Source organism: Aythya marila (assembly GCF_965140915.1).
Source record: "Aythya marila genome assembly, chromosome: 11".
Lineage (NCBI taxonomy): Eukaryota > Metazoa > Chordata > Aves > Anseriformes > Anatidae > Aythya > Aythya marila.
The window spans coordinates 1012302-1039861 of record NC_139052.1 but is presented as its reverse complement, the minus strand read 5'-3'; the positions used below and the strand labels follow the sequence as shown (position 1 = coordinate 1039861).

General features: G+C 39.2%; 1 protein-coding gene across 15 annotated transcripts in view; it reads right to left on the bottom strand.

Moving 5' to 3' along the window:
- Positions 1-4651: 4651 nt before the first annotated feature.
- The window catches only part of SEMA6D (semaphorin 6D), a 237279-nt gene continuing 214370 nt past the window's right edge, over positions 4652-27560 (bottom strand). For 9 of the 15 annotated variants that reach the window (XM_082769260.1, XM_082769265.1, XM_082769261.1 and 6 more), the window contains 18 exons: positions 19507-19663; positions 19044-19155; positions 18402-18462; positions 18214-18276; positions 18027-18128; positions 17716-17806; positions 17319-17438; positions 16764-16852; positions 15792-16009; positions 15552-15683; positions 15197-15352; positions 14936-15109; positions 14049-14189; positions 13867-13944; positions 12951-13042; positions 12545-12601; positions 10509-10676; positions 4652-8379 (listed from right to left, as the gene is read on the bottom strand). In XM_082769260.1, the coding sequence (XP_082625386.1) occupies positions 7076-8379; positions 10509-10676; positions 12545-12601; positions 12951-13042; positions 13867-13944; positions 14049-14189; positions 14936-15109; positions 15197-15352; positions 15552-15683; positions 15792-16009; positions 16764-16852; positions 17319-17438; positions 17716-17806; positions 18027-18128; positions 18214-18276; positions 18402-18462; positions 19044-19155; positions 19507-19615 (3267 nt within the window). In that variant the 5' untranslated portion in view covers positions 19616-19663 and the 3' untranslated portion in view covers positions 4652-7075. The remainder of the gene's footprint in view (positions 8380-10508; positions 10677-12544; positions 12602-12950; positions 13043-13866; positions 13945-14048; positions 14190-14935; positions 15110-15196; positions 15353-15551; positions 15684-15791; positions 16010-16763; positions 16853-17318; positions 17439-17715; positions 17807-18026; positions 18129-18213; positions 18277-18401; positions 18463-19043; positions 19156-19506; positions 19664-27560) is intronic. The other 6 variants (XM_082769258.1, XM_082769254.1, XM_082769259.1 and 3 more) reach the window with 6 other exon arrangements.

Below are 27560 nucleotides of genomic sequence, written 5' to 3'. Positions count from 1 at the left end.
CCCAGAAAACTTAAAGCCAGGCAACCATACACTGGTTGCCTGGCTTACAACCATACATTGTGGTCCGAGGATGGTGACAGGATTCTGCATACAAAAAGTCAGCTGGCCTAAGTGGGCCTGTTCAGCTCCCATTACAGCACTTGCTGAAAACCCCTCCAAAAGCAGGAGACTGTTCCCACACAGGCATTTTTCTTACTCCGAAGCCCTGATCTCCTTATCGAACATACATGGCCAGAGGTGGTGTTGGGGCTGTGTCCTCTTACAGCAAATGCCTTCCTGCAGACGTGCATCCCATTTTGCTATGGCCTTTTAATAAATCCTATTTTTCATTTAATTCTAATTTGAATCCTGAGCCATTTATAACACCTTCTTAGCACTTACTTCCTGGTAATGTCTACGTGATGGAGGGTGAAGGCCTGGCCCCACGTAGCTCTGCCATCACATTTGATGGAGTCACTATTTCACCCGTGCTACCAGTGACAAAGACTGAATGTCAGAGCTGCATGTACCAGCTTTCACAGAAATCAATTCTCACGTAGAGCATTAATATTGGAAGTGCTTCTCGCTCACCTGATTGTTGGCCAGGCACAATAACCTGTGACTAATAGTAATTCATGGTTATACAGCAGAGCCTGATTATAAAAATTTGCCATTAGTCTGTAACAAAAAAAAAGTCTCATGCTGTTAATTGACCAATACGTATTCCTGAGGAAATCAGAGTAATCACATGGAGAGTCATGGCACAGAAAGGGAAGGTACAGCTAGCATTGCATTGCTTTTGTGAGTCATCTGCTCTGGTCTACTTTTGATTATTTTCTTTCCTCATGTGGGATCAGTGTTGTAAATTAAAGATTTGAGAAGTAAGACTTAAAGTGTCCCAAATTAAAATCCAGTTGCCACCTTTCTTCTCTTAGGCAGCCATCCAATTGTCTTTGCAGGAATAAACACATGCTAATGGCTGTGATACAGCTACAGAAGCAAACCAGTTAGCTCATGGTCTGCCTTTGCCAATGGCAAGGTCAGCTACTGGAAAAAGTTACAAAACAGCTTTTACAGCTAGGTATGATCCCACAGAAGAGCCTTGACTGAGAACTGCTAGTCTTTGCTAATTTTCATTCAATTCAGTCTCAAAACAAGGACAACAGGATGTGTGCAGGTTGGATTTTTGCTGTTGTTATTGTTGGATGGGGCCATTCATGACAATGGTCAGTATAGCTTGTCCATGTGGTAGATTTTTTTTCTACTTTCACTTCCCTGAAGCACTAGAGCAGCTCAGGCCACATGAGATATCACTGTTTGGCTGGCATGAAGGAGTCACCTGTCTGGCAGAGAAGGTCTCAGCATCTCTCAGAGCCCAAGGAATTCTCAGACAGTACCTAAAACTGAGGACACCCTATGGCATCTCTGCTCTGGTCAGCAGCCCTCACCGTAGGACACAAACTTGGATTTAGTTATGATTCAGCAACAATATAAACAGAGCTCGGAAAAGTTGTTGGTGACTGTAGGAAAAAAAAAAAACAACAGAAAGCAGACCATAAATCAGGTCATCAGATGAATTCAGAATGCACTAATAAAACCTGAGCTTCCAATAAATTTCACTTCAGGCAGAATAGAAATGTTTTCTTGGTCAAGTTCAGGATAGATGATACTTTCAGATGTGTGTTAAGCCAATGCGATCTGTCTACAAAAATGTTTGCAGACAAACAGCAATGGCTGGTCCAGAGACCACATCAGCTGCACATTTTAGTATGATTGAATACAAATATAAGAATCTCTAGTTCTCTGAGCAAAGCTGAATCTAATTAAATATTTAATAGTGTTTTTTTTTGTTTGTTTGTTTGTTTTTGTTTTTCCCTTTACCAAATCTTTTGGTTTCTTGCTCTTTCATACTGTGCTATGATGACATTTGAACAACAAATGCAGTCTTGGTAGGTGGGTCTCCTGGTATTGCTTTTTATATGAAAAGCTTGCACTTCCCAGCTGAAGTCCAGATGCTGCATTTATGAGGGTATTTTGTCCTGATCAATTTTTAAAAACATTTTTCCATCCCATGAAATTAATAGTTACCTGGGGAAATACCAGCTCCTCCCCGCTCCTGCAAATACTAACCTTTCCCAGATGGGAAGGGATTTCTCCTTCCCTTTATTTACCTGCAAGATGTCCTTACAAGCGCCCAGAATTACAAAGGGAGAAGTGAAAATAAGAAAACCTTTGTAAGTAGAAAGTGTTACAGAGCAACTGCACATACACCGACTGAGCACACTGCCTTCGAAGGCTCCATTATTCTGACTAAACCCTGCATAATCTTCCCAGGGTCACAGAGTGAGTCATTAGCAAGATGGCACTAAGACAGAGGCATCCTGATTTTTGTAACTACTCTGATTACTTTAAGACCCCAATTTAAAAGGGCATAGGTTTGTGCTGGCAGCACAGTCACACAGATAGCTACTTACAGCTTTACAAATTGGTTTTCTTGCAATTGTTTTGCTCCTTTGTGCTTGTAGTGCTTTTTGTTTTGTCTTTTATTTATTTATTTATTTATTTATTTATTCGCTTGTCTGTGTGCTGTTTAAAATTATTCATGTTTTGGCTACAAAAAAACAAAGGACGGCAGAGCCGGGCAGCAGCCTCACCACTGCCTTTGTGCACCCACCCCAGGGCTGCTCCTGGTCTGCTGGCCCCGAGTGACCTCTGCACACTTGGCAGCACTGTAGCCAGGGTCTGGTCCTCAGCAGAGACTTTAGGCTGCTTAAAGCCAAGCAGTCATCCACGAGATGAAATGGCTTCCAGTTCTGTTCTTGTCAAGCTGTTCCTGGTTGTTGCAGTGCTCTTTCATACAGGCAGTCTGCTGATGGCTGCTCTGGCATTATCATTAACAACAAAGAAGCACTGCAAAAGTGCTGATGTGGCTGGTCAGCCTTTGGCTCCACGTTCACAGAATCACAGAATTACTAGGTTGGAAGAGACCTCAAGATCATCGAGTCCAACCTCTGACCTAACACTAACAGTCCCCACTAAACCATACCCCTAAGCCCTCTGTCTGTCTCAGTAGTGAGTTTCTTGTGCCTTTCCAGTATTGGTGAGTATTGTTTTTGGTCTATGTTGGTGGTGTTTGCACCCACCATGTAGCCCAGAAGTGTGTTGGGCTGGCTAGGCCCATCTAGCCACCACATCAGGGGGTCACCTGAAGGCTGGCTCAAGGTACACCAAAAGAAATGACTGGGGGAAATGCTTACTTGACACTCCATAAATACAATTATTTTCTGGGAATATATATATATATATATATATATATATATATATATATATATATATATATATATATATATATATATATATAAATATATATATATAAAATATCTTGCCTGTTTCCTAGAATGACTTTTCATGGGTCACTAAAATAGCTATTTGTAATTTGTTATACCTCCCCCCCCCCCCCCTTTGAGGCCTAACTGACAGTTATTCAAGTAGGTGTGCTTCAAAAAGCTGTGACCCACCACAGAGAGAACAGGGTTTGCCATCCTGGCTGATCCTTTCATGACAAAGGCATACTTCAAGTGGTAAAGCAGCACAGCTGTGCAGCAAATGACAGCTATGTGCATTTGACTTTGCATTGTATATATGAAGGCATTTGATGAAAACCACGTCAATAAAAAGAAACTAAATTTGCTTCTGCACTCAAAAAATACACATTGAAGCATTATGTTTGGGATTTTTATCAGTGTTTCCTTTCCCTTTAGAAGTTTGTTTGTTTGTTTGTTTATTTATTTAGTTAGTTAGTTAGTTTTAGGAAGATACAACTAGGTGCCATTCTATTGTTATAATGTGCAAAGTAATTTCAAATGATTAATACCATGACACTGTAATCTTGTTAACGAATCATTTTTATCATCTAAAATCAGCTTTTAATTAAAAGAATACTTCATATTTATTTTGTGGTACTGAACTACCCTGATTATTTTAAAATTATGTGTGATGTTGGCCCATACTAAATATACAGCATATATATTGGGCTTTATTGTCTGTCTGAAAAGTGAGTTTCAATTATTAAGCATTAGTAAGTGTTTAGGAATGTCCTGCTATGTGTAGGTCTGAAACTAATTTTGCCAGGAATGATCTCTATCTTTTTGAAACCTACATTTTAGAAGGAAAAGACTACCACCTTCTTTCAAAACTACTGTGTTTGCCCAAAGTTAGTGTTTTCCTATTCCTAACAAGAGGTTGATAGGTAACAGAGCTCAACTGCACCCTGTATCAAGCTCCAGTAAGACATCCATATACGAGTATATTATGTATTTTCAAATTGAAAGCATCTGGTTGGTGCGCTATATGGGCTCTGACTCCCTAATACATACGGTTACTTTGATGGTTTGTATTTAACTCAGGAGGCTAACAGTCACCTACAGACACGCTCCCTCAAGAACACATGCATGCAACATGCAGCTGCAATGGAAATGGAAGTACACCTGTGCGCATCACCACTGGCTGCTGCAAGCTGTTTGAGCTCCTGTAACACTGATGAGGGGATGTCTCTGTGCCTTCATCACCGAGCTATTAAAGGCAAGCTTTTTTTTTCTTTTCTTTCTATTGTAATCCCAACAAAACACCTAAAGTAGCCTCAATAACAATGAAGTTAGACATTCAGTACATTGGAATATTTTATTTTCACTTTACATGCGGTGTTAAAAACCCAAAGAACGTATTATTTACACATCCACAATACAAGTTTACAAGATATCTATACATGTTAAAGTACTCTATAGTATAGAGCAGCTTCATTTAAGGGTTACTTTTTTATGCCGTACCATTAAAAAAGATACAATCTGCGTTTACCTTTGCACAAATGGATAAAGCATCTTTTATTATTAAATTAACAGAATAAAGACTAGGTTGAATGTTAGAAATTTCAACATAAATACTGAGAGAACTCACATTACCATCTACAAGGCAGCACAATGTTACAGGAGGTTATCAGGGTTCACATACATTTATATTTTGATTTCACACAAGTCTGTATTAATTAATATTTGTAAAGTGAATTCAGATCAGTTTTTGTCTTTTGACAACCAAGTACTTTTTTATGTTATTAATCTGTAGTGTTTTAGTTGCAAGACAGAATTGTTTAGGAAGAGAGATCATTGATTTTTGGATCCAGAGGTCTAAGGAAATAAATGTCCCTTACAGCCTTACAAGAAAAAACGACTACTTCTGTCCTTTATTCTTTGTTCTGTAACAGAGATCCAGTTTTCAGTGACTAACCTTTTCTCCCCTTAGAACACATAACATAAATCTCCACCATCTCTGAAACCCACTGCAGTTATTTGTCCTGCTAATTCATGATTATTCCTCTGCCATGGTTATTGCTATATTTATGTTCAATAAACAATGTGGTAGTGTGTAGTTTGCAAGCTAAAATAGCTATCTGTGTTGAACATCAGCTGCAAGTGGATACTGTAAAACCTACTAAATAGCTTACACAACTTTAGCAGGTGTTCCATTACCCTAGAAACCTCATTTGATTTCACATTATAACTGTTTGATCCTTCAGAGAGCTGGAGTGGAATGTTTATCATGGCAAGGTGATTTAATGCTGCTGTCTTCTTGGATTGTAGGCTGCCTTTAGTTACTGTTAATTATCCTTGCTTTTTATCTTTTTTGGGACGGGAGCAGGGAGGGGGTGTGTGTGTGCTGTTGAGAGGTTTTACAACTGGCACTCAGGAGATATGTGCTATAGTGAGAACACTTCACAGGGTTTTTTTGTTTTGTTTTGTTTTTGTTTGTTTTGTTTTAGTACTTTTATCATTTGCATGAATAAGGCACAAAATGCACAGATTCAGGTAAACTCACACATAATATTTACAGAATATTGTCATTACCTGCATGACTTTGGAAAAAAAAAATAACCTTACTTTACACAACAAAAACAAATTGATTGCACTACTGTTGATTTTTCACAGACTGCTTCTGCCAGGCCAATTAATGTTTCCTCTTTTCTACAGACAAGAGTCTATCAGACTGTAGGGCATTATTAAATGCAACAAAAATGTAACCTTCTCTAGTTACATAGGCCTTTGCCAAATGAATTGTTGATTATTAGCTGCCCTCAATGAGACATACAGGGCTCAAGTTCACAGTGGCCAGGTATTGGATGGAGGCACTGTGAAAACATAGTAAAACTCCCCCATTCCAGCCCAAAAGACTAGATTTGAAATGTACAGCTCTGAATCAATAGCAGCATAACAGAGTTATGAAGAATTAAAGGTATCTGCTCTCTTTCACTGGGTGACTAGTTCATCAAGGAGTGTTATCCAGAAGGCTGGCAGCAATGTGTAGTACTTCCATAGCTGTCGCCAAACTGAACTTAGCTGTCGGCTGCAGAAGGCAAAGTCATCTGTCTGTTCAGTCATGCTCAATGTAAACAATTCCATAGCATAAAAGATGCAATGGGAACCTAAGTACATCCTAGTGTGTACAGTACACACACACATCCACGCACACACACAGCTTTATCTGTGGCACGAACAAAATGCCACGCACAAGAGAAAAAAAAAATATATGCTACAGTTGGGCCAGAGACTGAATTCCAGCAAATTGATTATTAACCCAGATATTCATTGAGACATTACCATTTTCTGACATTTGTGCAAGAGGCAAGGTGAATGCATACATATTAAAATGTTCACATTTAATGGGAAGGACCACGCTTAATGGCAGTCTAAAATGGAACCCATTTTTCAAGTATTTGTTTACAGATTTTTTTTCCCAAGAACATTTTAAGCTATTTAGAACAGTAAAGTAGCCCCCACCCCATTGTGCTACATGTCTCCTTAGCTCCAAACAAAAGAAATGTAATGACCAGCACTTTCCTTTGTTTTTGTTTGGTTGCACTCAGCAAGTACACAAAGTCTTGCTATAGCTACATGTGGCAAGACACAGATGTTGCTGAAGTAAAGACAGTTTCTTTGGCCACTTTGTTCTCTGTAATTACAAGCAAGTCTCTGTCTTACGTGTCTACCACAACATCATCTCACAACCTGTACAGGTCAATATCACACTCATTTTTAGGACAGATGTCCTAGTAACTGTATTTGTTCAGTGGTCTGACTGACGTTGTCTGAGGAACAAATGAGGGTTTTGGTGGCACATCAGGTTTTAAGGAGGGTGTCCTCTTTATTCCCGTACGAGGAAGGGTGCCGTTGCTCGTGTAACTGCTTTGCCGGGACAATGAAGGCTGGAGGTGAACGCTGACAGGTGTCCCTTGAATGTAGTCCATCTTTGTGCCTGCTGTGGGAGTCACATACCCCCCCCGATTAATACTGGGCTGTCTGGATAACAAAACACCATTTGGTGAGTTTAAGTTTTTAGGAAGGGCAGATATTGAATGCCTTTGTGAAGAATTTTTGTGATAACCTCTCTGCCTTTCCAAAGAGGTCATTGGTACTGCAGGTGTGGTGGGAACATCCACCCGTTTTGTGGGGCTGTTTCGTGGAAGAGTTGATGGAGGAGAGTACAAAGATGCCTCCCTGTTGGGAACTTTAGGTGGTATCTCAGACATATTTCCCATTGGATCCAGCATTAAAGTCTGGTGGGCCACTTGGATATCTCCCATAATTGCTTTGGAATTACTAGTAGTTTCATTTAAGTGTTTCAGGAAATCATTCAGGGTGTTCCTGGAATCAACAGATCTCCTGTGGTCTCTTTTGCTGGATGGTTTTGTAAGTGGATGATCAATATGTTGCATCTTTTTGTCTGCCTTGTGCGCGTTAGAATTTGAGAAAGATGTATTGTAATCATGAGTAGCGTTGGGAAGAACAATAGCACTAGGGATATGTCCATGACTTAGAGGAGAGTGGGGTGGAGGACTGGAAGGAAAAAACTGCGGGCTTTTTAGTGGGGTTTCCTTTCGTGAAGCATTGAGATTACTATGTGCTTTCTCCGACTGACTTTTCATGGCCTGCAGAGTCTTTTGTTGAAGAACTGGTGTAGATTCAGGAGTTGGAAGTGCAGCTAATTCTGGAGGCTGGCCCCTGTGGTCCATCATCATGGACTTCGTATCCCCATTTGGTGGCAATTCCTTTCTGCTAGTTAACAGGTTTGTGTAGAGTTTGGGTGAATCAATGTTTTGTTGATATTCCTTGACGGGACTATCGAACAACCCATTCAGTTTAGCAAAGCTCCCACTGGAGTCAGTACAGGACTGCGCAGATTCTGCATCTTTGTGTATTTTTCTGGATTTTCGTACGAACACATCCCGATAACAGTAAACGGCCACTCCCGCAATAAAGGCTCCCAGGACAAAAGCAGCAAAGACACAAGTGATTAGGACATTCATGTGTACCATTTGGTTGGACTCTCCTGATTGCACTTCCCACCTCACACCTGCAAAAGACATGCAGTGTATCATAAATTTACATGTACTTCATACTGGTCCATTTCAGAAGATGTTAGTCTGCCTCAGGGAAGGACAGCAGTGTCTATTAAGTGTTTTCAAGTGCTCTGTGCCTACTGTTAGTGTAAATCTGCAATCCACAGCACTGGTGAATGCAAATAATTTTATAAATAAAAAGGACGGAGTTAGCATTGATCAGCCTAAACAAAGACTGTCCATTTTCTTTGATAATGAAGAATACTTGTCAGAGCTTCACTCCTCATATTACATTTGGCTGTACACTGTATGCTATTGGTTTAGCCTGTCCCCAAATTTCCTTTAAGGCTCACAAATAGGGGCCTGTATGCTATTAACATTAACGATTTCTGCTAGAAAATTGAGGTTAGAAGGTGCTACTGGGCCAGACAGCAATTAATAACTCAAGGATGAAGCTCCCTCTCAATTTTCTGCCCAACTCATAAATCAGTATCAAAAGAGAGACAGGATTATGCAAATATTGTGTAGAACTGTATAATGTACATACTGCATTGTTTAAACCACGTCAAGACAATCTGATGCAAAACTTGTAAACTAATATATCTACAGCTTGCTAGCCTTGGAGTAGCATACTTTGCATTATGTAAGCATACAATTTTCAAAGTTCAAGATTACAGCATTCTATTAAAGCACTAATTTTTCTTTTCTGCTTGTAGTCAATAATGAACTTATATAATACTTGCATACCATTGAAAAAACACTCCTTGCAAGGTTAAGTTATTACATAATGTTAAAATTTAGAAAACTTTTTGTTAAGACAAAGTTGAATACTGGATTTGTTTGTGATTCATGTATTAACCAGCTCCCTTTGTTTCTTGAGACTTTTAAAGCAACCACAGACATCTTGCAGCTAAGACAATGTTAGTTTTTAATGAAAGTAATTCTGTTAACTATCCCAAGGGATGTTAAAATGAAAGAGCAAGAGTGAAGGAACAGATTCATTTTTGTTAGAGGCAAGGCCTTTGAACATCGTTAATGTTCAGGGTTATAGGTTTTAATGGCACTGTGCAGAAGAAGAAAGAACATAAATAAAGTTCACTAATAGCTATGACACAAAATATGATTCAGAACCAAGAGCAAATGATAACAAAAAACTTAAAGCAAAATGGAAAATAACTGCAACAAATTAAAATGACAAATGCACTGCCGTAATGGCTGATAGGAAACCTGATATGTTTTTGTGAATGGTAATAAAATAGAAATGTTTTTTTTGGCTGGTGAGATTTTTCAGTAAATACAGAATTGTGCAAACATGTCTGTCAGCCAGCTATTCTGTGTACTGATGAAGACTTAAGTTTTGTTTATGGGGCTGGAAGCTTCTTGAGCCTTTGGTTGACTGCAATAGTCCTGCTGAATTGAAATCTTTGTTGCTGTAAGAGCCTAATCAAAGGTTCACTTAGCTGAAAGAATGACTACAGAAAAGATGAATTACATGCCATACATGTTTCTTTCTGTGTTCAGATTAAAATCTATCTCTGTGCCTCCATGTACTGAGACCTTTTTTAAAACCAACCCTCATATCCAGAGAATAAAAATTCAGCACATCCTTACTCAGATCTGACCACATTCTTCACAAACGTGCCGCAGGCAGCAGTTTGGGATATGCCCCACTTCAAGCTCCGTGTCATGGAGCTGTGTTTTGCTTTGTTCCTGCCCCTGCCCGCTGCAAAACCAAAATAACAAAAAAAACCTGCCATTAAGCTCTTGTAAGCAACCATTCATGAGGACTAATAGTCTTATCCAAACTAGACTCATTTGAAAACAACCACCAGAGGTGCAGATAAATCCTGAATTTAATTTTTTTAATGCATCCAGAACTCCCACTGATTTTAATGGGAGCTTTGGAGCACCCCAGGAATAAAAGGCTGAGCTTATTATCTGTGTTTCCCATTATAAGCTCTAAGCAGCACTTATGAACGCTGGTTAAATAGGTACGAGAATCATGATTGCACTGTCTGCATATTCACAGGAAATGGGTGTAAAATATAGCCCAACAATCACTGCTGTTACACTTAAACCTTAGAAAATGCTGAGACTATCAGGTTTCCATTCAGCTGCAATGTATTCCCTGGTAAGGCCTTACCCTTTGGGACACCTGATAATGGATCAGAATAATCAGAAGTGTTTGGGTCATCTTGAACTACAAATTTCCGAGAGCCAGTCACTTTAGGTTTCCAGGAACCAATCACTTTAGGTGATATAACTGGGATACTTGCCATTGTGGTAATGGAAGCTGAGGAGAACTCCATGTCTGTGGTGGCAAACAGATTTTTATTAATGTGTATTACAGGCGTCAGGCTTTCCTCGCTGTTTCATGGCATATCTAAGCTATCGCTGGAGACAGTATTTAATGGGAGTTACTTGACAGCAAAATGTGACCCACTACACTTTGTAGAACTACAGAGGACTGATTGAAATCAATTGGTTCAATACTTTTAAGTATGACAAAAACAAAAAACAAAAAACAAAACCACACACATTAAAGCATCAACAGCTACTAGCCAAAAAGCCAGAGAAGTCAAACATGAAAGCAGTGCAAAAGTTGATATAAACAACTGGTAGAGATGAAAAGCACAACTTGCACTACTTAATTGCTATATTGTTCACTGAAGACAACATATTCCATTACCTTCTAAACATCTTCCAAAAATATAATTTTACTTAGAAAGATACATGCTTACTATAGGTTACTCCTGAGAAACCAGATCAGCTCCATTAGTGCTATTACAGGATACCAGGAACTGTTGAATGAGCCATTTCTTGAGGGGACGATGAAAGGAATGTTCTTAACCTCTATTTTGTAATGGTTCCTAAGGAACAATATTGTATAGATTCTAGCTCCTCTGTCATACACTTACTGAGCAGAATCACTAAAGCCAATGTGGAAATGCATGAGCAGGAAACATATCAAATTGGGTTTACAATCCAAAATCTACTTTGCACACAAGTATTTTGTGTTCACTGTCCCATTAGGTTTAGGCGTGTATGTCTGTGATGTGAGATTTGACTGAGAAATGTACTCCAAAAGCATGCTCATTCAGGTCTTGAAAACCAGGTTCAATTGTACCTGTTCTAAAATATCACTTTGAAAATTCAATTGATAACCACTAACTGAGGCAAGGTAGCATTTCCATATAACAGTTTTGCTTTGCTTTCCTAAGCAAGTATCTAACTTACATTATGGTTAATATATCTGTAAATATTTGTCTCAGACATTACTTCTTGTCAAGTTACAGAAGTATAAATATAATCAGAAACCAAACCAAAACAACAACAACAACAACAAAAAACAAAACATGTTGTTGCACTTTTGCAAATTAAACATAGAAATAGATTCTTCTCAGATTTGTCAGTCAAACATGCCCTCAGTTTGAAACAAGAGACCAAGTTCCAGGAGGAACACTGGAAAATATGGCTCAGTCTTGCTCCTGTTGAAGTCAACACAGGTTCTCCTTTTGAGTTCAACAGAGGAGCATTGGGTCCTGCCTCCTGGAACACCAAGGGCTGACAATGAAAACATTGTTAGAAAAAATCACTGAAGGTGAAAAGGATGTGAAAGTCTCTCTGACAGCAATACATAAAGCTTCCTAGGCTACCTTTGTTTACACAAGTCCTCATTCAGCTACACAGTTTGTGATATTTTTTTCCATTAGCACAAACTACTTATAACATTTTAAAAATAGAGAAATACACATTTTCTGAAATGCGTATTTGTACAAAAAGCTTGCTGGGAAAGAAGGAAAGACAAAGGGAGCAGTAAGGAGGAAGATGATGAAATTCTGCAATTCATCTACTAGAGATGACCAATAGGGGCATTCACAAATGCATGGCTGGGGATACAGAGTAAAGCTTAGTGGACTTTCGTGCAAGTGAAGATGTCATCTATATTAATCAGGCTCTTTAATAAAAGATGTCTCAATAAATAATGAGCTGTTAACATGCGACTACACAGGGTGAAGTACTGAGTGAGAAGAGTCTGACTATCTTTACCATCAGTGGGAACATGAGTAAAAGCACAAAAATGAAGGATTGCCAACTGTGCAAAAGGAAAAAAGGGCTGAAAATGCTGAACTGAAGGAAAGTAAAGGTCATTAATTCAAAAAAATTAAAAAAACTAACCAGATGTTGGGTCGCCAAATATTTTGTAATCTGGTGTAGCTGTAGTAGGCAAAATTTCTAAAAGAATTAAAGGAACAAGTAATCAGTAAAAAGTAACAAAAAGAAAGCAAAAGATCTCAAACCTGAGCGACGGAAAATGAAAACTAAAATATTACTGGTTATAAAAAATAAATTCTTCAATACTTTGCTGTAGACCCCAAGTAGTTGTAAACTGGTGAAGGAGAAGAAAGACAAAACTCTGCCACCCAGGACAAAAAAGTTCATCTTTGTGAACATTCACAGTAACAACAGGTGATGTGTTCATCGTGTTACTGGAAAGTTCATCATAAATTTAACATCTTTAGTGAAGCGTGGCCACAGACTACTGCTGAGATATTATAAATGAAAAGCAATGACTATGCCTTACCATGGCAGTCCCCAAGCTGCGCTGTGTTGCCATATTCTATATCTTGTACATATCCTCCAGTGCTGTGGTTGTATGAAACAAATAAAGAGAACCTGCAATTAACAGTATTAATAGGGAAAAAAATAGTGATTTTTTTTTTTCCTGGAAGCAATAAATGGAAACATTCAGTCACCACAGAGAGGCAAAACCTAGTGTATGGCCAAAAAAAAAAAAGGTTTTATCAAACACACAATTTGTTTATAACCAGGCTTTAACATTGTATATACAATGCCAGTCAGTAGAAAAGATCATGTTCTTCATAGTGACCCTGTCACATCTATACTGGGTGTGCTCTTGGGTTTGGATAGAACTGTGCAACTACACTAAGCTGAAGTTTGGGCTAGCCTGCTACAAAGGCCTCTTTTTAAGATACAGCTGCTAATGCACTATATATTACAGACTAGATCTGTGCATAAAGCCTTTGATATGTATATACATCACCCTAGTTTCAGTGTGGAGGCAAAACCTTTCTTTTTCCCTACTCTGAAACCTGTGCTTTTGTATTTGCAATTGACTGTGCCCTGGCTGTGAGCAGGGCTGGGAGGGGACAGCGTGTACTGTCCTGTCTGAGCTGCTCAGGTTTACAGGCAGCAATTTGTTGCTATCCTGCTTCCTACAGCTCTTCCTGCAGGTCTGTTTGTCATCACACACACATGTAAAACCCCCACCGAAAGGAAGTCTTCACTTAGAGTTTGCAGAATTCAAACTTTCAGACTTCAGCATTCTGTTCTCTCATATATATAGTACATTCAAAAAACAGCTCTAAAAAATAGGCATTTATTAATAGAGTGCAAGGGAACAGGCACAGGATACAAGCTTGTATAGTCTACAAAATACATGGTAGAGATGCTGGATTAATTTGAGAAGGAGTACTTACGGCATGCCTGGTGTCACTCTTCCACATGCCTCATGGTCTAACCAGCCACAGTATGGGTCCCGTGAAGCAATACACGCCCTTGCAAGAGAAAAAAAACCCAAAACATACATTTTTTTAAAATTTCCTTCCCCAGAGATGTTGGCACCCTTCCTTTAAGGGAGAATTCAGGAACGGGGCCGTACTTTTTACATGACCCGTGACGCTCACACCGACTCAGAGGAATTCTAATGACGCAGCTGGAGAATGCCACAAACAGAGCATGGTGGTCTCTATCTAGCTGAAGGGAGATGACTCTTCTGTCTTCCTCACTCTCAGCATTACACCTGTTAAGAAAAATAATGGGAAGCCATTATTTTACAACTGTAGTACTTTGGGCAGAGCTTATGCTGAAAACATTTTATTTATTTATTGTTTGTTTGGATACTGAAAAAGGAATTCCTTATATAAATATAACATACTAGTCTTTTCTGAGTGGCTTGTAAGCAAACATGATTTGATAAGCTGGGTTATCAATACTGACTTCTGACTCTTATTTACAGCTACATGACTATTTTAAAAATACAAATTCATTTTATTTGTTCTCCCAGATGACATAAATATCTCAACAGAACAGAACAGGAGTCCTGTACTGGGCACCTGTAGAGTCTAATTGTACTGCTTCCATTTCCAAATTCTTTTTTTCCAGAATAAACACATTTAAAATGATTAGATGTAGTTTATTTATTATTGGTCACTGTTGAGAAACCCTCAATATAAGCTCTCAGTGTTGCTTTTTAACAGCAGATTGTTCTGATGTTTGATATTCAGGAAGATGTGTATCTATTTGTGGAAGAATTAGACTGTATCACTGACGTCACTAGAGTGGAATTAGGTTGTTCACTCGACCCAAGCAAAATGGCAAGTAACCAAATATTTTCAGGTTATTCAACATGAGAAACACTGTGAAATGACAAATAAATGATGATGTTGGTAATAATGAATTAGTTTTGGTTCACCATCATTTTTATTTAGCTAGGTACCAAGGACTAGATGAAAAGCTACATATTTTAGGTGTTCTGGTAATACTTACTTTGCATGATTATATGCTTCAATCTCTTCCAGTAATACACTGTCATTCAAAGAGAAAGGCCTGGTCTTTGCCAAGATTTTAAGTACTACTCCTGCTTCAGAGCCAACAAATATGACTGTGTAGTTCTGGTATGGTCCAGCAGCGTGGTCTACAGCAATTGCTGTCAATCTGTATCTATCAAGACCAAAAGGCATGTCATTAACTAACAGTGTGTTTCCTTGTTTTCCTTCCCACATGCTTTAACTCTGAATTATGTCATACCTGACACGTGTTTTGGTAAACCAAGGCTCCTCAACAATTGAGGGAACAGCTGAATCCATCAAAGGATGAGATTTAATAAAGGACAACGTTTCGTCTGGGAAATCAATGGAGGTTTTGTAAGCTTCTGCTAGGCCATGTTTTGCACAGCAGCCAGGTCTGAAAGGAAGACAACATTGTTTTTTCCCTCTTGATATTTTAGTTAATGAGAGAAGGCAGCCTGTTAATGAGCATCCTTATGGTTAAAGTGTAAAGCTTTGCTTTGATTTTTACCGAACAAGTCACCCAAGAGTGCAGCTGATTTTAATGTAGGCCTTTCAAGGACAGTATTACAGTATCATAAGTAAAAACTTTTTACCTTGGCTTTGGTACTTTGTCTTCAGGTACAGCTGTCCAAACAGAGTCAGGAGTCTTTTGTTCTTTAAATCTCCCTTTGAAGACCTTCTCAATGTCATCCATACTGAAAGCACAGACTGCTGAACCAGGGATGCTGTAAAATAAGAAAAATAGTTGCAAGAAATCAGACTACAATGGCACCAATCTCAGTGTAAGAGAGAAGCAAAAAACTACCTTTGATAGAAGGTTGCTCATCTCTCACCTGTTAAGCTGTGTAGTGAATACACCGACAACCGTAGGGACTCCATTGATTTCTATTATGTCTGTGATAGACTGTAGAACATCAAAGTAGAAGAATGAATCTCCAGGAACTGAGCAGTTGAGGCGAGCTTTCAGAAAGGATGTCCAATGTTTTTCCAGGACTCTCTGAGAACCCCCCATGTCATTTTTGCAAATGCGTGCCACACGGGAATACACAGCCTGTGAAGGACAAAAAAAGAAAAAGGAAAAAGGAAGAAGGCTTGAGAGATGCAAGGGCGAGAGTTCTCGTTTCTGAGATATTAATAAAGAACACTGAAGATCAGAAAGGCAGTTGTCATTCATCCATGCAGAAAGAAAGAAAGCAAACAATGTTTAGCTGCTAGTGCACAGGCATTTTAATGTATCACCAAGCAAATGCAACTCTGCCAGCTTGTCCCTACCCTTCTTGCCTTCAAAATCATATTGTTAGTGAGATTTAAAGACTCTAATTAACCATGTGTAAAGGAGTTAATAATTTATTATAGAATATCATTCCATGGTGAAGCATGAGTATTATACTCTGTAATGGTATGACTGAATTATTCAATACCCAGGGACATTAGAGAAACTTCTTTGAAACTCTTCTTTTGTGTTGTTTTCTTTTGTTCCTTTAATAAGCATGAAAAAAAACAACACTCAGATTTTCCATTACTTGCCACAACAGTTAAGGCAACGGTGAAACAGAAAGATACCTGTAGAGAGCTCTCCTAACTGCGTGGCAGAAGGAATACAAACAACTTTTTGGTTGAAGAACGCCCTGTTCTATTTTTCCTTTTTTTTCCTCCCTGTAAATTATAAAATTGGGATAACTACATAAATTTTGTACTAGTCCCTTCTTCTTGTAGTAAACTGTGCTTGTTACTGTTGCTGTTTTAGGATGATCTAACTCTGCAAAGACTTGTAGCTAGCAATAGCTTGCTGTAAGGATACTCACCTTGCCTAAATTATTGTGCTCTACAGCAATTTCTCGAAAGAAGAAATAAACGTAGTTCCCGTATTCTATGGCATGGAGGAAGTGTGGCTCTGTAATAAAGAGCAAGGAGAAAGTTACTTCAAAAAATTGTTCAATTGGCATACAACACTGACTACACTGTGTGATTTGGCAGCTTTTCTCCCACAGGAGAAGCTTCTTCTCTATACCAGCTAACAAGAGGTCTAGTCTTCCAGACACTTGAGGATGTCTAAATATGGGTGCACTGGAGCTTAAATGGACTTTAAGGCCTTAATGTTGGCTAATGGACTTAAAAAAAAAAAAAAAGCCTCAAAGGAATTGCATTTCAGCATGGTTATTTTGTGACTGCAGATTCATTCATTGATGTATTTACCAAAAAAAAAATGCTTTATTGATACTGCTTTCTTATTGTGATCATACTATGTTGAAAGCCGCACGTATGGTGACAGTAAGACATGCTGGCTGTGAATTACCTGACTCTCTGTGCCACTGAAATTATATTCACCGTTCATATGGGAAAACACTCCCCCAAATTACCTTTTATCCATTTGGAATCATACTTTATTGTTCTTAAGGCAGATCCATCCCCCATGCTGCGATAAATAACAGCATCACTTGCCAGGAAATCTGCTACAGTTGCTGAGTACAATTTTCCATCTAAAACGGAAGTTGAAAATGTGGTATTAAGAAGCCTTTAATGATCTACAGAACTCTGACTAGGCTGTATTTGTCCCCATTTTTTTTACTGCCATTCTTCCACAAATTGCTGTAACCTATTTATTAACAGGTCAGCTTCTAATCCTTTGGAGGTCCTTTAAAAAATTTAAGAGTAGAGGCACCTTGACACCTTTAGTTTTCCTGTGCTTGCTTTAAAAGCGCTCTGGCTGCTCTGGTGTCATTAATCATTTAGACTCATTACAAGCAAAGTTCTTACCAGCAAAGAGGGCGACATTGGTTTGTCTGGCATCAAATGGGCATCTTGCCAAACCACTAATTTCCTCCCCATCATACTCCAATGTATTCAGCTAGAGAAGAAAAACAAATGGGTGGTAGTGTCATTTCTATTTTGTATACTGGCACAAAAGCATAACATTGTCTTTCCACAAAACTTAATTTAGCAAATTGGCTTCTGTCTGGTTTTATTTCACCTTGAAACACTCTCCAGTCACACTGGCTATATTTCCTACAGCATAATTAGTGCAAGCAAAACCAGTAACAGATTAATGACATATTCAATATCCTTACCCGATAGTATCTGCACATAGGATTAAATGCATTTGTTCCACAGACAAATACCATCTCATCGTTTCTTGGAACAAAGACTTTAATGAAGTTATGGCATTCATCCTGAAAAGAGAGTTAAGATGTATCAATCACATATTTCACATATACAATTCACATTAGCAGGTGACAGTGCATGTGATAAACTTACTTTATGTTTGCCTTTCATTGCACAGTTCTCTCTGTCCTGCTGCCTTGACCTCCATGTTAATTTCTATTCAAATCAAACCAGAAAAATGTTCATTTTCTTTCCACAAAAAAAAAAAAAAGCCAACAACAAAACAAACAAACAAACAAAATACCTCCAAGCCTCCCTTGCCAATTCCTCTATCTACTCACCCTGCTTGGAGTAACTTCTGATTTTGGAACTTCATTCAAGTTTACAGTGTAAACTTGATCCCTGTTTGCAAAGAGTAAAAAGATACAAGTCACTTCATTAATTAACTGGACTTAGTTTTGTTGAGCTAAATCTATTTTTAGAGTGTTTTGTTAGACAAAAAGTTCCTAAGAAATGCTTATTTTCTGCATTATGGGAGAAGTTTGTGCATGGGCAAATAGGGTAATGTTGACTTTATCGGTGTGGACCTTAGATTGCACCTATAGTATCCAGTTGCCCCATCTTCCCATTATGTTGAAGACTAATCCAGACTGTAAATAATCAGGTGTTTTACACTCACTTCCTATGTCCCTGATGCATCAGTCCAAGTTTAAAATAATCAGGGGAGAATTTTATCAGAGCAATAACATAAAGGAGGGAAACGAGTATTTGATCATTGGTTTTAGCATAACTACAGTAACTGCAGCCTTCAAATCCAATTTTCATGCACTGGCCATAGATATGGTATGTTTCTCTGGGAAGTCCTCCCCCAGTTTTAATTTTTATCATATTCTGTAGATTTTTTAAAAATGAATTTTACACATTAATGCAAAACCAGAAGAGAAAAGAATTTTAATCTAATAAACTGACTGAAGGAAAATTACCTGCCAGCGATATAAAGTGTGTCTCGAATTTTCAACATCAGTTGGAAGTCCAGTCGGTGCTGAGATTCATTGCCTGAAGGGCGTCCTCTAAATACTGGATATTGCCTTGAATCTGCAAGTAAAAATGGGCTACACCATCACTCAGGATTATAGAGCGAAAGAATCAATATATGGCGTTGATTAGCTGTATATACTAGGTGTAGAAGGGTTTAAACTAAATTCGTTGAGTAATGTCTTGAATATAAATGAAAAAAAGATGGATAATGTCAGCAAATGTTCTTTTTCCTGAAGTTATTGCTGTATTTCTGATTGCTTTTTTAAGAAAATGATTAAGTGTTCCATTAAAGATACAAAGCCAGTAAACACATTTCAATTTGAAAGGAAACAGATTTTTTTTTGTAACTTCCCAAGGAAAAAAAAAAAAGCATTAGAACTTTTTCCCTAGTGGCTAGGGATTACTTACAGTGGTAGTCAACAATGTTAATAGGGTCCTCATCTTCAGGGAAGCTGACAGCTCGGCATTGGGACAGACTCATTAGCATAACAGAGGCACAAAGCAGAGGAAGCCTCATGGCTGGTGAAAGCTGAGCACTACCTTTGTGGCAACACTGTTTAACTACCTGGAAAACAGGAACATACCAGTGAGATTTCAGCAGCACAGGGCAATAACGTGACTTCCTACCGCAGAAGGTGCATTTCCTTTGTGTTTCAGCACTGGCACCAGTGGACTTAATCGATGCTTCTGAAAGGCCCCTAAACGTAGAGTGATGGAAAACTGCCGTGTGACATATCCCTGCTCAAACCTGCTCTGAAACATATGGATGTTTGCTAATTTTTAGCTGGATTCACAGGCATTTCTGAAAAAGCTGATGATTGTCAGCCCATTTAATTCATGGGAATAACAAACAGAGCATGCAGGCTGCTGACCTGGCAAGAAAAATTGTCAAACTTCGGATTAGAATTTTAATTAAACTACAATCTCTTCCCATCCCCTCTATCACCGAATGTCATCCAATAAAACCCTTTCCCCATAAAGTACTTAAATCTTATCCACAAAAAGTCATGACACACACAATCTGTCTGAACATCCGTTCCATGTTTTAAAATTACTGCTTGTTTCTAGGCTGTGCCATCATACCACTAAGCCTAACAGGCTCATTGCCAAAGACGTTATGTATACGACCAGGCAATTGATGCTATGCCTTGAGCACTGGCTTACACACATGCGGAGTGAACGTAAAAATGCTGCCTCTGTGGTGCACAAGGGTTTGTCGCATGGTTTGCAAGTGTGGCAAAGAAATACAGATCATGGTGCTGAACTGAGCTCCTAACAACCAGCTTTCCCCCTAATTCTATTTGTTATGATAAAAAGCTAGCAACTCAGCAGCAGCTCTCATGGGGTTTTTGGTTGTTTTTCTTTTTATTTTGTTATATATGTGCTATAGATTATATAGCACATACTATGATAGCAACACAGCCTTATACAATGAAGCTGTTTAGAGGGATAAGGAAACATCATGTCTCCAATTAAACTGCATGGATATTTTAGCAAGCAGAATTCAACTACTCAAGTTGCAATTTGGATACGATGCAAGAAAACATCTCGAAGTGAAATGCAATCTTTAATGACCACAAGTGGTCTGAGCAGGGGTTAGATTTCTCATTACAATCCTGGCACATGTGGTACTATTCCCTACTCCAACCTTTTGGAGACATTCATTCAACCCTGATTCACAGGTCAGAGCTTTGAGTCATCCGTCCAATGCTTTACAGTTGCTGAAATCAGTTATTAAACCTTTGTCTAAACAGAATAAAATAAGCCTTTAAATTTTAATGTTTCAAGAATTGTTGCGAGATCTACATGTTGCCAGCACAATGTGCCAGGCCTGATCCAGCAAAGCACATAAGTATTAATCATTTAATAATTTGAAAAGCAATTAAAAAAAAAAAACAAACAACACTTCATAACAACACTTAACCTTTTAGTACTGCTTACTTGGGTTGAGAAAACTGTATTTGTTAATTGATACTACAGCTGGCTAGGGGCAGGGCTCCTTCCATCCACAAAGCTGCTGAGCTCTGTGAGTTCAGATTGTGAGGAGACTAACTGAAATGCAGATAATATTTGGTGATGGGAGTGCAGCTGTGGATGTTTTCTGAATGCCTGTCCATTATGGACTGACCTGAAAAGAAGCATTTTCCACCGTTAATGATATTTCTGTATCTCAGTCCACCCATCCAGAACGGATGGGCTGTGCTTTTAGTCAAGACTGATGAGTGCAGTGGTTAATAAACACTAATGATTCCTGGCACTTTCCCTCTGCTCTTCCTTGTCCTGACATGGCCTCTTCAGCTGAAGCCATCTTGCATTAAATTACTAATGAGCAAACTTAAAACAAACTGGGATTAATAAAGTTAGTTCAAATTAGTTCTCTCTTGTGAAAGCACTATTAGAGCAAAGTCCTGCAGCACAGTGGCTCCCAGACACAATATATATCAATTATATATATTTAATTTATATATAAATTAAATTTAATATAAATTTTATATAATTTATATATCAATTTTATATATATATATATATATATATAGAGAGAGAGAGAGAGAGAGAGAGATTATATATAATTATATATATTAAGAAAATCAGTCTCCAAATATCTGGAGATATCCTTCACTGCTGGTCCAGTGAAGGAAGAGAAAGGGAAGGCATATAAACAGTACGTTGTGTTAGTGGACAGTAACATCTACAAGGTGCTTAGTAAAAGCCCTCCCTGTAGCCTCATTTCCTTAGAGAATGAACGAATACAAACTGCAAAGGAGCAAGATGTCCTCCCAGCCATGTAGGCTTTAGTTAGCGTAGAAGATGAGGCCACGAATGGCCCACACATCATGATGCAAAGAGACCTATCCTGGATGCAAAATGCACACAGCCTGTAGTTGTAAAAGTTCTGCCAGTATGGGTGTATCTTAGGAAGAGTGTTTTTTTTTTTTTTTTTTTTTTTTTTTCCTTCCCATATCTCATCTAGGAAGAATTCAATGGGGCAATGAATTTGAAACTTAAATGTAACTTCCCTTACAAAAGCAAATACTGTCTTCTGGACTCAGAAGGCTGCAGAGAACAAAAGGGCAATTTGTCTGTGTATGGGCCACAACAACAGTGACCTAAAAAAACAACTTGTCACAAAAACAAAAAGGAAACTACCAAAATGCCAGGTAAAGGAAGAGGGTATCATTTCTCTCAGATTCAACTTTCCTGATGATATACACCCAAACTCTACTCCCTAGAAAACAAGGCAAAGTTTTGTAAATGTAAAGCCACAGGAGGTGTGAGACTGCATCCTGAGCAGGAACAAACATTTATGTCTTCCTCAAGAACCCCCCCAAGCTCTAAATATTTGTCCTGAATATTTGCTCTGAGAACACATAAGAGGTGGGAATACTTATGTTCAGCAATTCTGTTAGCTAAACCTTTCACAAGTCTTTCAAAAACAAAACACCTACATCTGCTTGAATCACAGATGTTTGTCATGGCAAGAGAAACACACAGGGAGATGGACTGCATCAGCAAACCATACCTAGTTAGGTAAAAAGTACAGCTTTCCTTATTTTGCTTGTAAAAATATTACAAGCAAATGAACAGTAGTCCTGATTTCTAACTACATACAAAAAAGAAAAGGCACCTGCTTTAAGAGGGCATTCAAATGCAGCCTTTAGCTGCAGGGCACAAACTTGAGATCAGAACCACTGAAAAGAGAATAAACCTAAAGAACAGCAAGTTGTTCTTCAAGAACAATAAACCTGTTCCCTGGATAATCAGAAAAATGGGCTCCATCTAGCCCTTGGAACAGGGGTTTATGACAGCCAGGTGTATGCTTCTGGTACACACAGATATGCTGGTGTGAAAGACATAATTTTTGCTTCATTCAAGCCTATTCTAGAAGCCACTACTGTGGACTACAAATAACAATGCTGAAGTATGTTTGGACCAGAATACCTGATTACGAAATACTGGCAATGTCTACCCTCAAGAAAATGTAGAAAACAATCATACTCTGGGTCTGATAATTTTTCCCCAGCCAGGATTCAGACCAGTCTTTAATTAATTTCTCCTATAAATTGCATTCCTAGCATTTCTGTTAGGAATCAATTCATGGCAAGTGCAATCTTTTGGAAATTACCATATCGCTATCCCTGTTTTGCAGCTGGGTAATAGAGGCACAGACAAAGGCTGAATTTGTGACCAAGGCCAAATTTGTGACCAAGGCCAACAACCAAGGAAACCTTTAAAGCACCTGAGCTGCTCTGGGTTGCGTTACTCTCCTGGCAGCATAGGCAAGCTGGCCAGTGCCACCAAGGCAGAAAAGCAAGGAACAGATCAGAGACGTGGGCGTTTGCTCCACACCGTAACTAGCTGTGCCTGCAAATACAGAGAAATAGAGGTATAAACGTTAGCTGTTGGCACAAATCCACATCAGTAAAGTGGCACTCTGAGTGAAACAGGCCTTGGGGTGAGCACGACTGGTCAGGAGGAAGGCAGGCAGTTGTTGCAGATATAAACGGGCTCTTGGTGTCTGGCACCTTTCAATCTCAGATACGAAGCCCATCCTTCAACTCCTGACTGGGGGAATCCAGAGAAGGAGGATATCATTCCTGCTAAAATATGAGCCCTCCTTCAAACAATCACACTTGAAGGGGAATAGGCCACTGTTTCTTGCCCATTAATCTACTCCAGCCTTTGACAATGCACTGGTGACACTCCATCAATCATCTTCGCGTGCGCTGCCACGGAAAAGAAGAGGGGGAAGGGAAAGGGCATTCAGCCAACTGGAGAGAAGCAACACAAAATAACTTTGACCCAGACTGATGCAATATCTTCTGTTATCTCAAAAGAAATTATAAGTCTCCTTAACACAGTAAATGTTTCTCAAAATGCTAAACGGGAGTGCGGAGTGGCAAATCCAGGCAGAAGTTTGAGATAGGTCATAATGAAAAATACATCCCAAAAATTAGTTCACTTTTGGAGAATTTGTTGAGGCGAAGGAGAGTAGGTTGCAATAAAAAAGCTGAAAACCAGGTACTTAACTCAAAAAGGCTTAACTGACTGCACCATCTTCCTTTCGCAGCAGGCCTAAACCAGGCTGTGAGGCGAGATCAGGAATCTCCTGGGTACGTGGAACTATGTTCTAACCATGGTGAGGGTCAAGCAGAACTGATTGGTAATATGCTGAGTTTAGTCAATTTACATGATGTGTTTTCACACAATCCCAAGTGGCTTTGACTAAGCAGGAAATCCCCCTCGCCCTGTGGTCCCTACCATGTGCAAATGGCTCCCTCAAGGCAGATGCCCTAACTAGTGCATTTGAGATGGTACTTTCTGAAATTTTGAGCATGAAACCCTTCTAACAATAAGCCAGAAAGAAATGAAAGAAAAGTCCTTCGTGCTACCTTTTCACAGATGCTCGGAAAGTTTCTCATTGCAGTGCTGTAAAGCTTTTTAACCCGAAGACTGCTGAAACAACAAAGGTCTGTTGGACTGGCTAGAGCAAGTCACAGACAACCTCACTTGCAACCAAACAGCCAAATAAAGTTATGCTGGTCTCAGAATGGGAATTTACTTGTGTTTATCACCTCTCTCCCAATTTTTTATTTTTTATTTTTTTTGTATGTAAAGGACTAGTTGGGTTAAAAAAGGTTAAAATGTTATTTAGCCGCAGTGATTATTTTTTCAAGTAGAGATCACCTTTAGTCCACTAACTGCAGGCTGAAAAACACTAGTTGAGAAGGGTGAACCTTGGATGCACCATGGTATTCAGTTAGAACAGCACCTCCACCCTGGCATGGACTAAAATGATTACAGCAGTGCCACTCAAGGGTAAACCCAACACCAAAGTGTGCGTCGGTAATCCAGACCTGAAAATGCAGCACTTTCGTATGATCCAAGACAAAATATATGATCAACATGGCCTGGGGTCTGATGGCTTGAACTGTAGAGAGGGAGCAAACAATTCTTCGTCCTACCTCTATTTTTGGTCTGTGTCTCACTGTGTGAAACAGGAATGAGGAATTATTTGCTTACATGTGAAACAGAGTTCTGCATAAAATGCAATGTTCGACTAAAAAGCTGTATCACTGTTTACTACATGAGAAGCAGGGGGATCAGATTCCTATACTGGATTATATCTATCCATAGGTTTTCTAATAATGCAATTGTGACTTATTTTGTTTTTCAGATATATTTTCTTATAAATGTGTTTCTTTTAATGAACAATGACTTCAGTAAAGGTCCTGAAGGCAGTGCTTGGCACAGAGATTTAATATACATTTAAATCTCAGAGATTGTCTATGATGTGGTAAATCCACACTGTGGAGTTTGGTGACAGACTGCTTCAGCTAATTATCAAATAACACAAGAAAATATTTGTGGTTATAATAGAAGAAGCATACTTAATGTATTACTGCGGTCCCTTTAAAAACTTGTGGAATTCTTATCTATAAATAAATAGATAAGAAAAAATGTTCCTGTCCTACAGAAGTACACTCAACTTTTAACTTGCAGTATGTAGCCATCCATATTTTTATAACAACAATTTTAAAATCTACAGCTCTGAAGAAAAAAAATAGAATGTTGGGAGCCATGATGTTAATTCAGCGCAAAAGCGCAAATAACAAATGTTATTTTAAGATAATACTTTTTTTTTTTTTTTTTTTTTTTTAAGGATTCTGCATTAACACCTCTTGATCTATGTGTAAGAAAAAAAAAAAAAAAAAAGATGGTTTAGGATTAAGTGATGAAACCCTACCACTGAGTATCACAGCTTTCATCTTAATTGGTTTATGGTATTGCTAGTTACACTTCAGTTGTTTGCAGGCTTTTAATGTTACAGGAAACGCACCCCTCTTCTCTGGAACAAGCTGACAGAACACTTGCAAAATGGATAGGGTGACTTTTAATGATGCAAATGCTTAGTGGATGATTAGATGCACTTTGAGGGCTAAATTCTCTTATGATCAAAAATTTACTTGAACACAAGGTAGTTTCAGCAAGAAAGGAAATAAAATGCTGAGCAAACTGTGATTGCTTCAATTATGTTTATTTTAATTTTTGAGAGTGAACGTTAACTACCTTCCTTTACCAGGGCAATATAAAAGCCCTCCAGCCAAAAACAACTGAGTTCAGCTCACATCTATGATAAAATCTGCTCTCTGTTGTACAAAACTCCTGAAATATATGCTCCCCTTGAAAGTCTGCCAGGGTTAAGCTGTAGGTGATAAAGTGCAAGGTACTTCAACTTATGCAGTGCTTCGGATTCATCATTTTAGCAGGTCTGCATTTCATTAATTCAAACCGCTTGTGCCCAAGTTAGACTGCCCTAGCAAATGCTAAATTTATTCACAGAAGCGTCCAAGGACTGTTGCAGAGGAAGTCTGTACAGGGATGTTTGGGTCCTGCACTGTTCCCTCAGCACTGATCCTCCCTCTGTTAATTCCTGGCCGCAGGTGGCACTGCTAGCATGTGCCCCTGTCCCTGCCCCAGTCGCCAGGCAGCTCGAGCAATGCCATCCTGCTGAAGCGGGTGGCTGCAGCTCACTGGGTGAGCTGCTGGGTGTCTCTAGCTCACAGCTGTATCAGAGGTGTCTGGCAATTTTCAGTAGTGTTTAGTCTGAAATCTTTTTATCCTGAAAACTAGAGTGAAGTCTAAAACTGGGATGGCAAAGATCTAATTAATCACAGTAGTACATACAGTCTTGGATGTAGGTTTAGAAACAACCCAGCTACCCCCCTCAGCCCCAGGCAAAACCCTAAAGCTAGACCATAGTACTACCTATTCCTCCCTATAAGAGTTGGCTACAAATGTGGGTGAGAGCCCTGAGTGAAGTAAGAACCTTGTCTACCTGCAAGCCTACAGTACACGATTTACATAGCAAGACTGTCATTCATTTCAGCTTGATTAGGCATCATCTGATAAGGAGCTCTATGACAGGTATGAACCAGTATTTGCAGGTGAGAGCCTAACAAAGGTCTCTGGCACTACTTGGACAAGTCCAGCTGACACCAGAGACACTGTGAACGGCTAGCGGCACCGCAGGTCTCTGTGCTGAGAGCCCTGTGGTCCTCCAGAAGTGCACATAGCAACCTTCACCTCGAGCAGCACTCCAGCCATGGTCCCCAAAACAAGCACTGCCAATTTAGGCCTGGAGACCAAGAGGTCAGGATAATGGGGATAAGATGTTCTGAAATGGGACATTCGGGGGAAAGAATATGCTGCAATGAGCAGCATAGCTGAAGAACAAAGGGTACTGTGGAAAGGTCACATCTGCAGTTCAACAGGCTGTGCCCCAGACAGTGTCGCCGTCAACCTCACTCCAGAAAGCATCTCCTCTTCCCCCTGCAGAACATCCCCACAGCATCGCAGGGCTGCATCTTGCTGGGCCATGGGGGTCACTGGCTTGAGCTGCTGCTGCAGCTGGGGAAAAGGGCTGCTGAGTGGCACTGCTCTCACTTCAAAGAGAAAGTAAA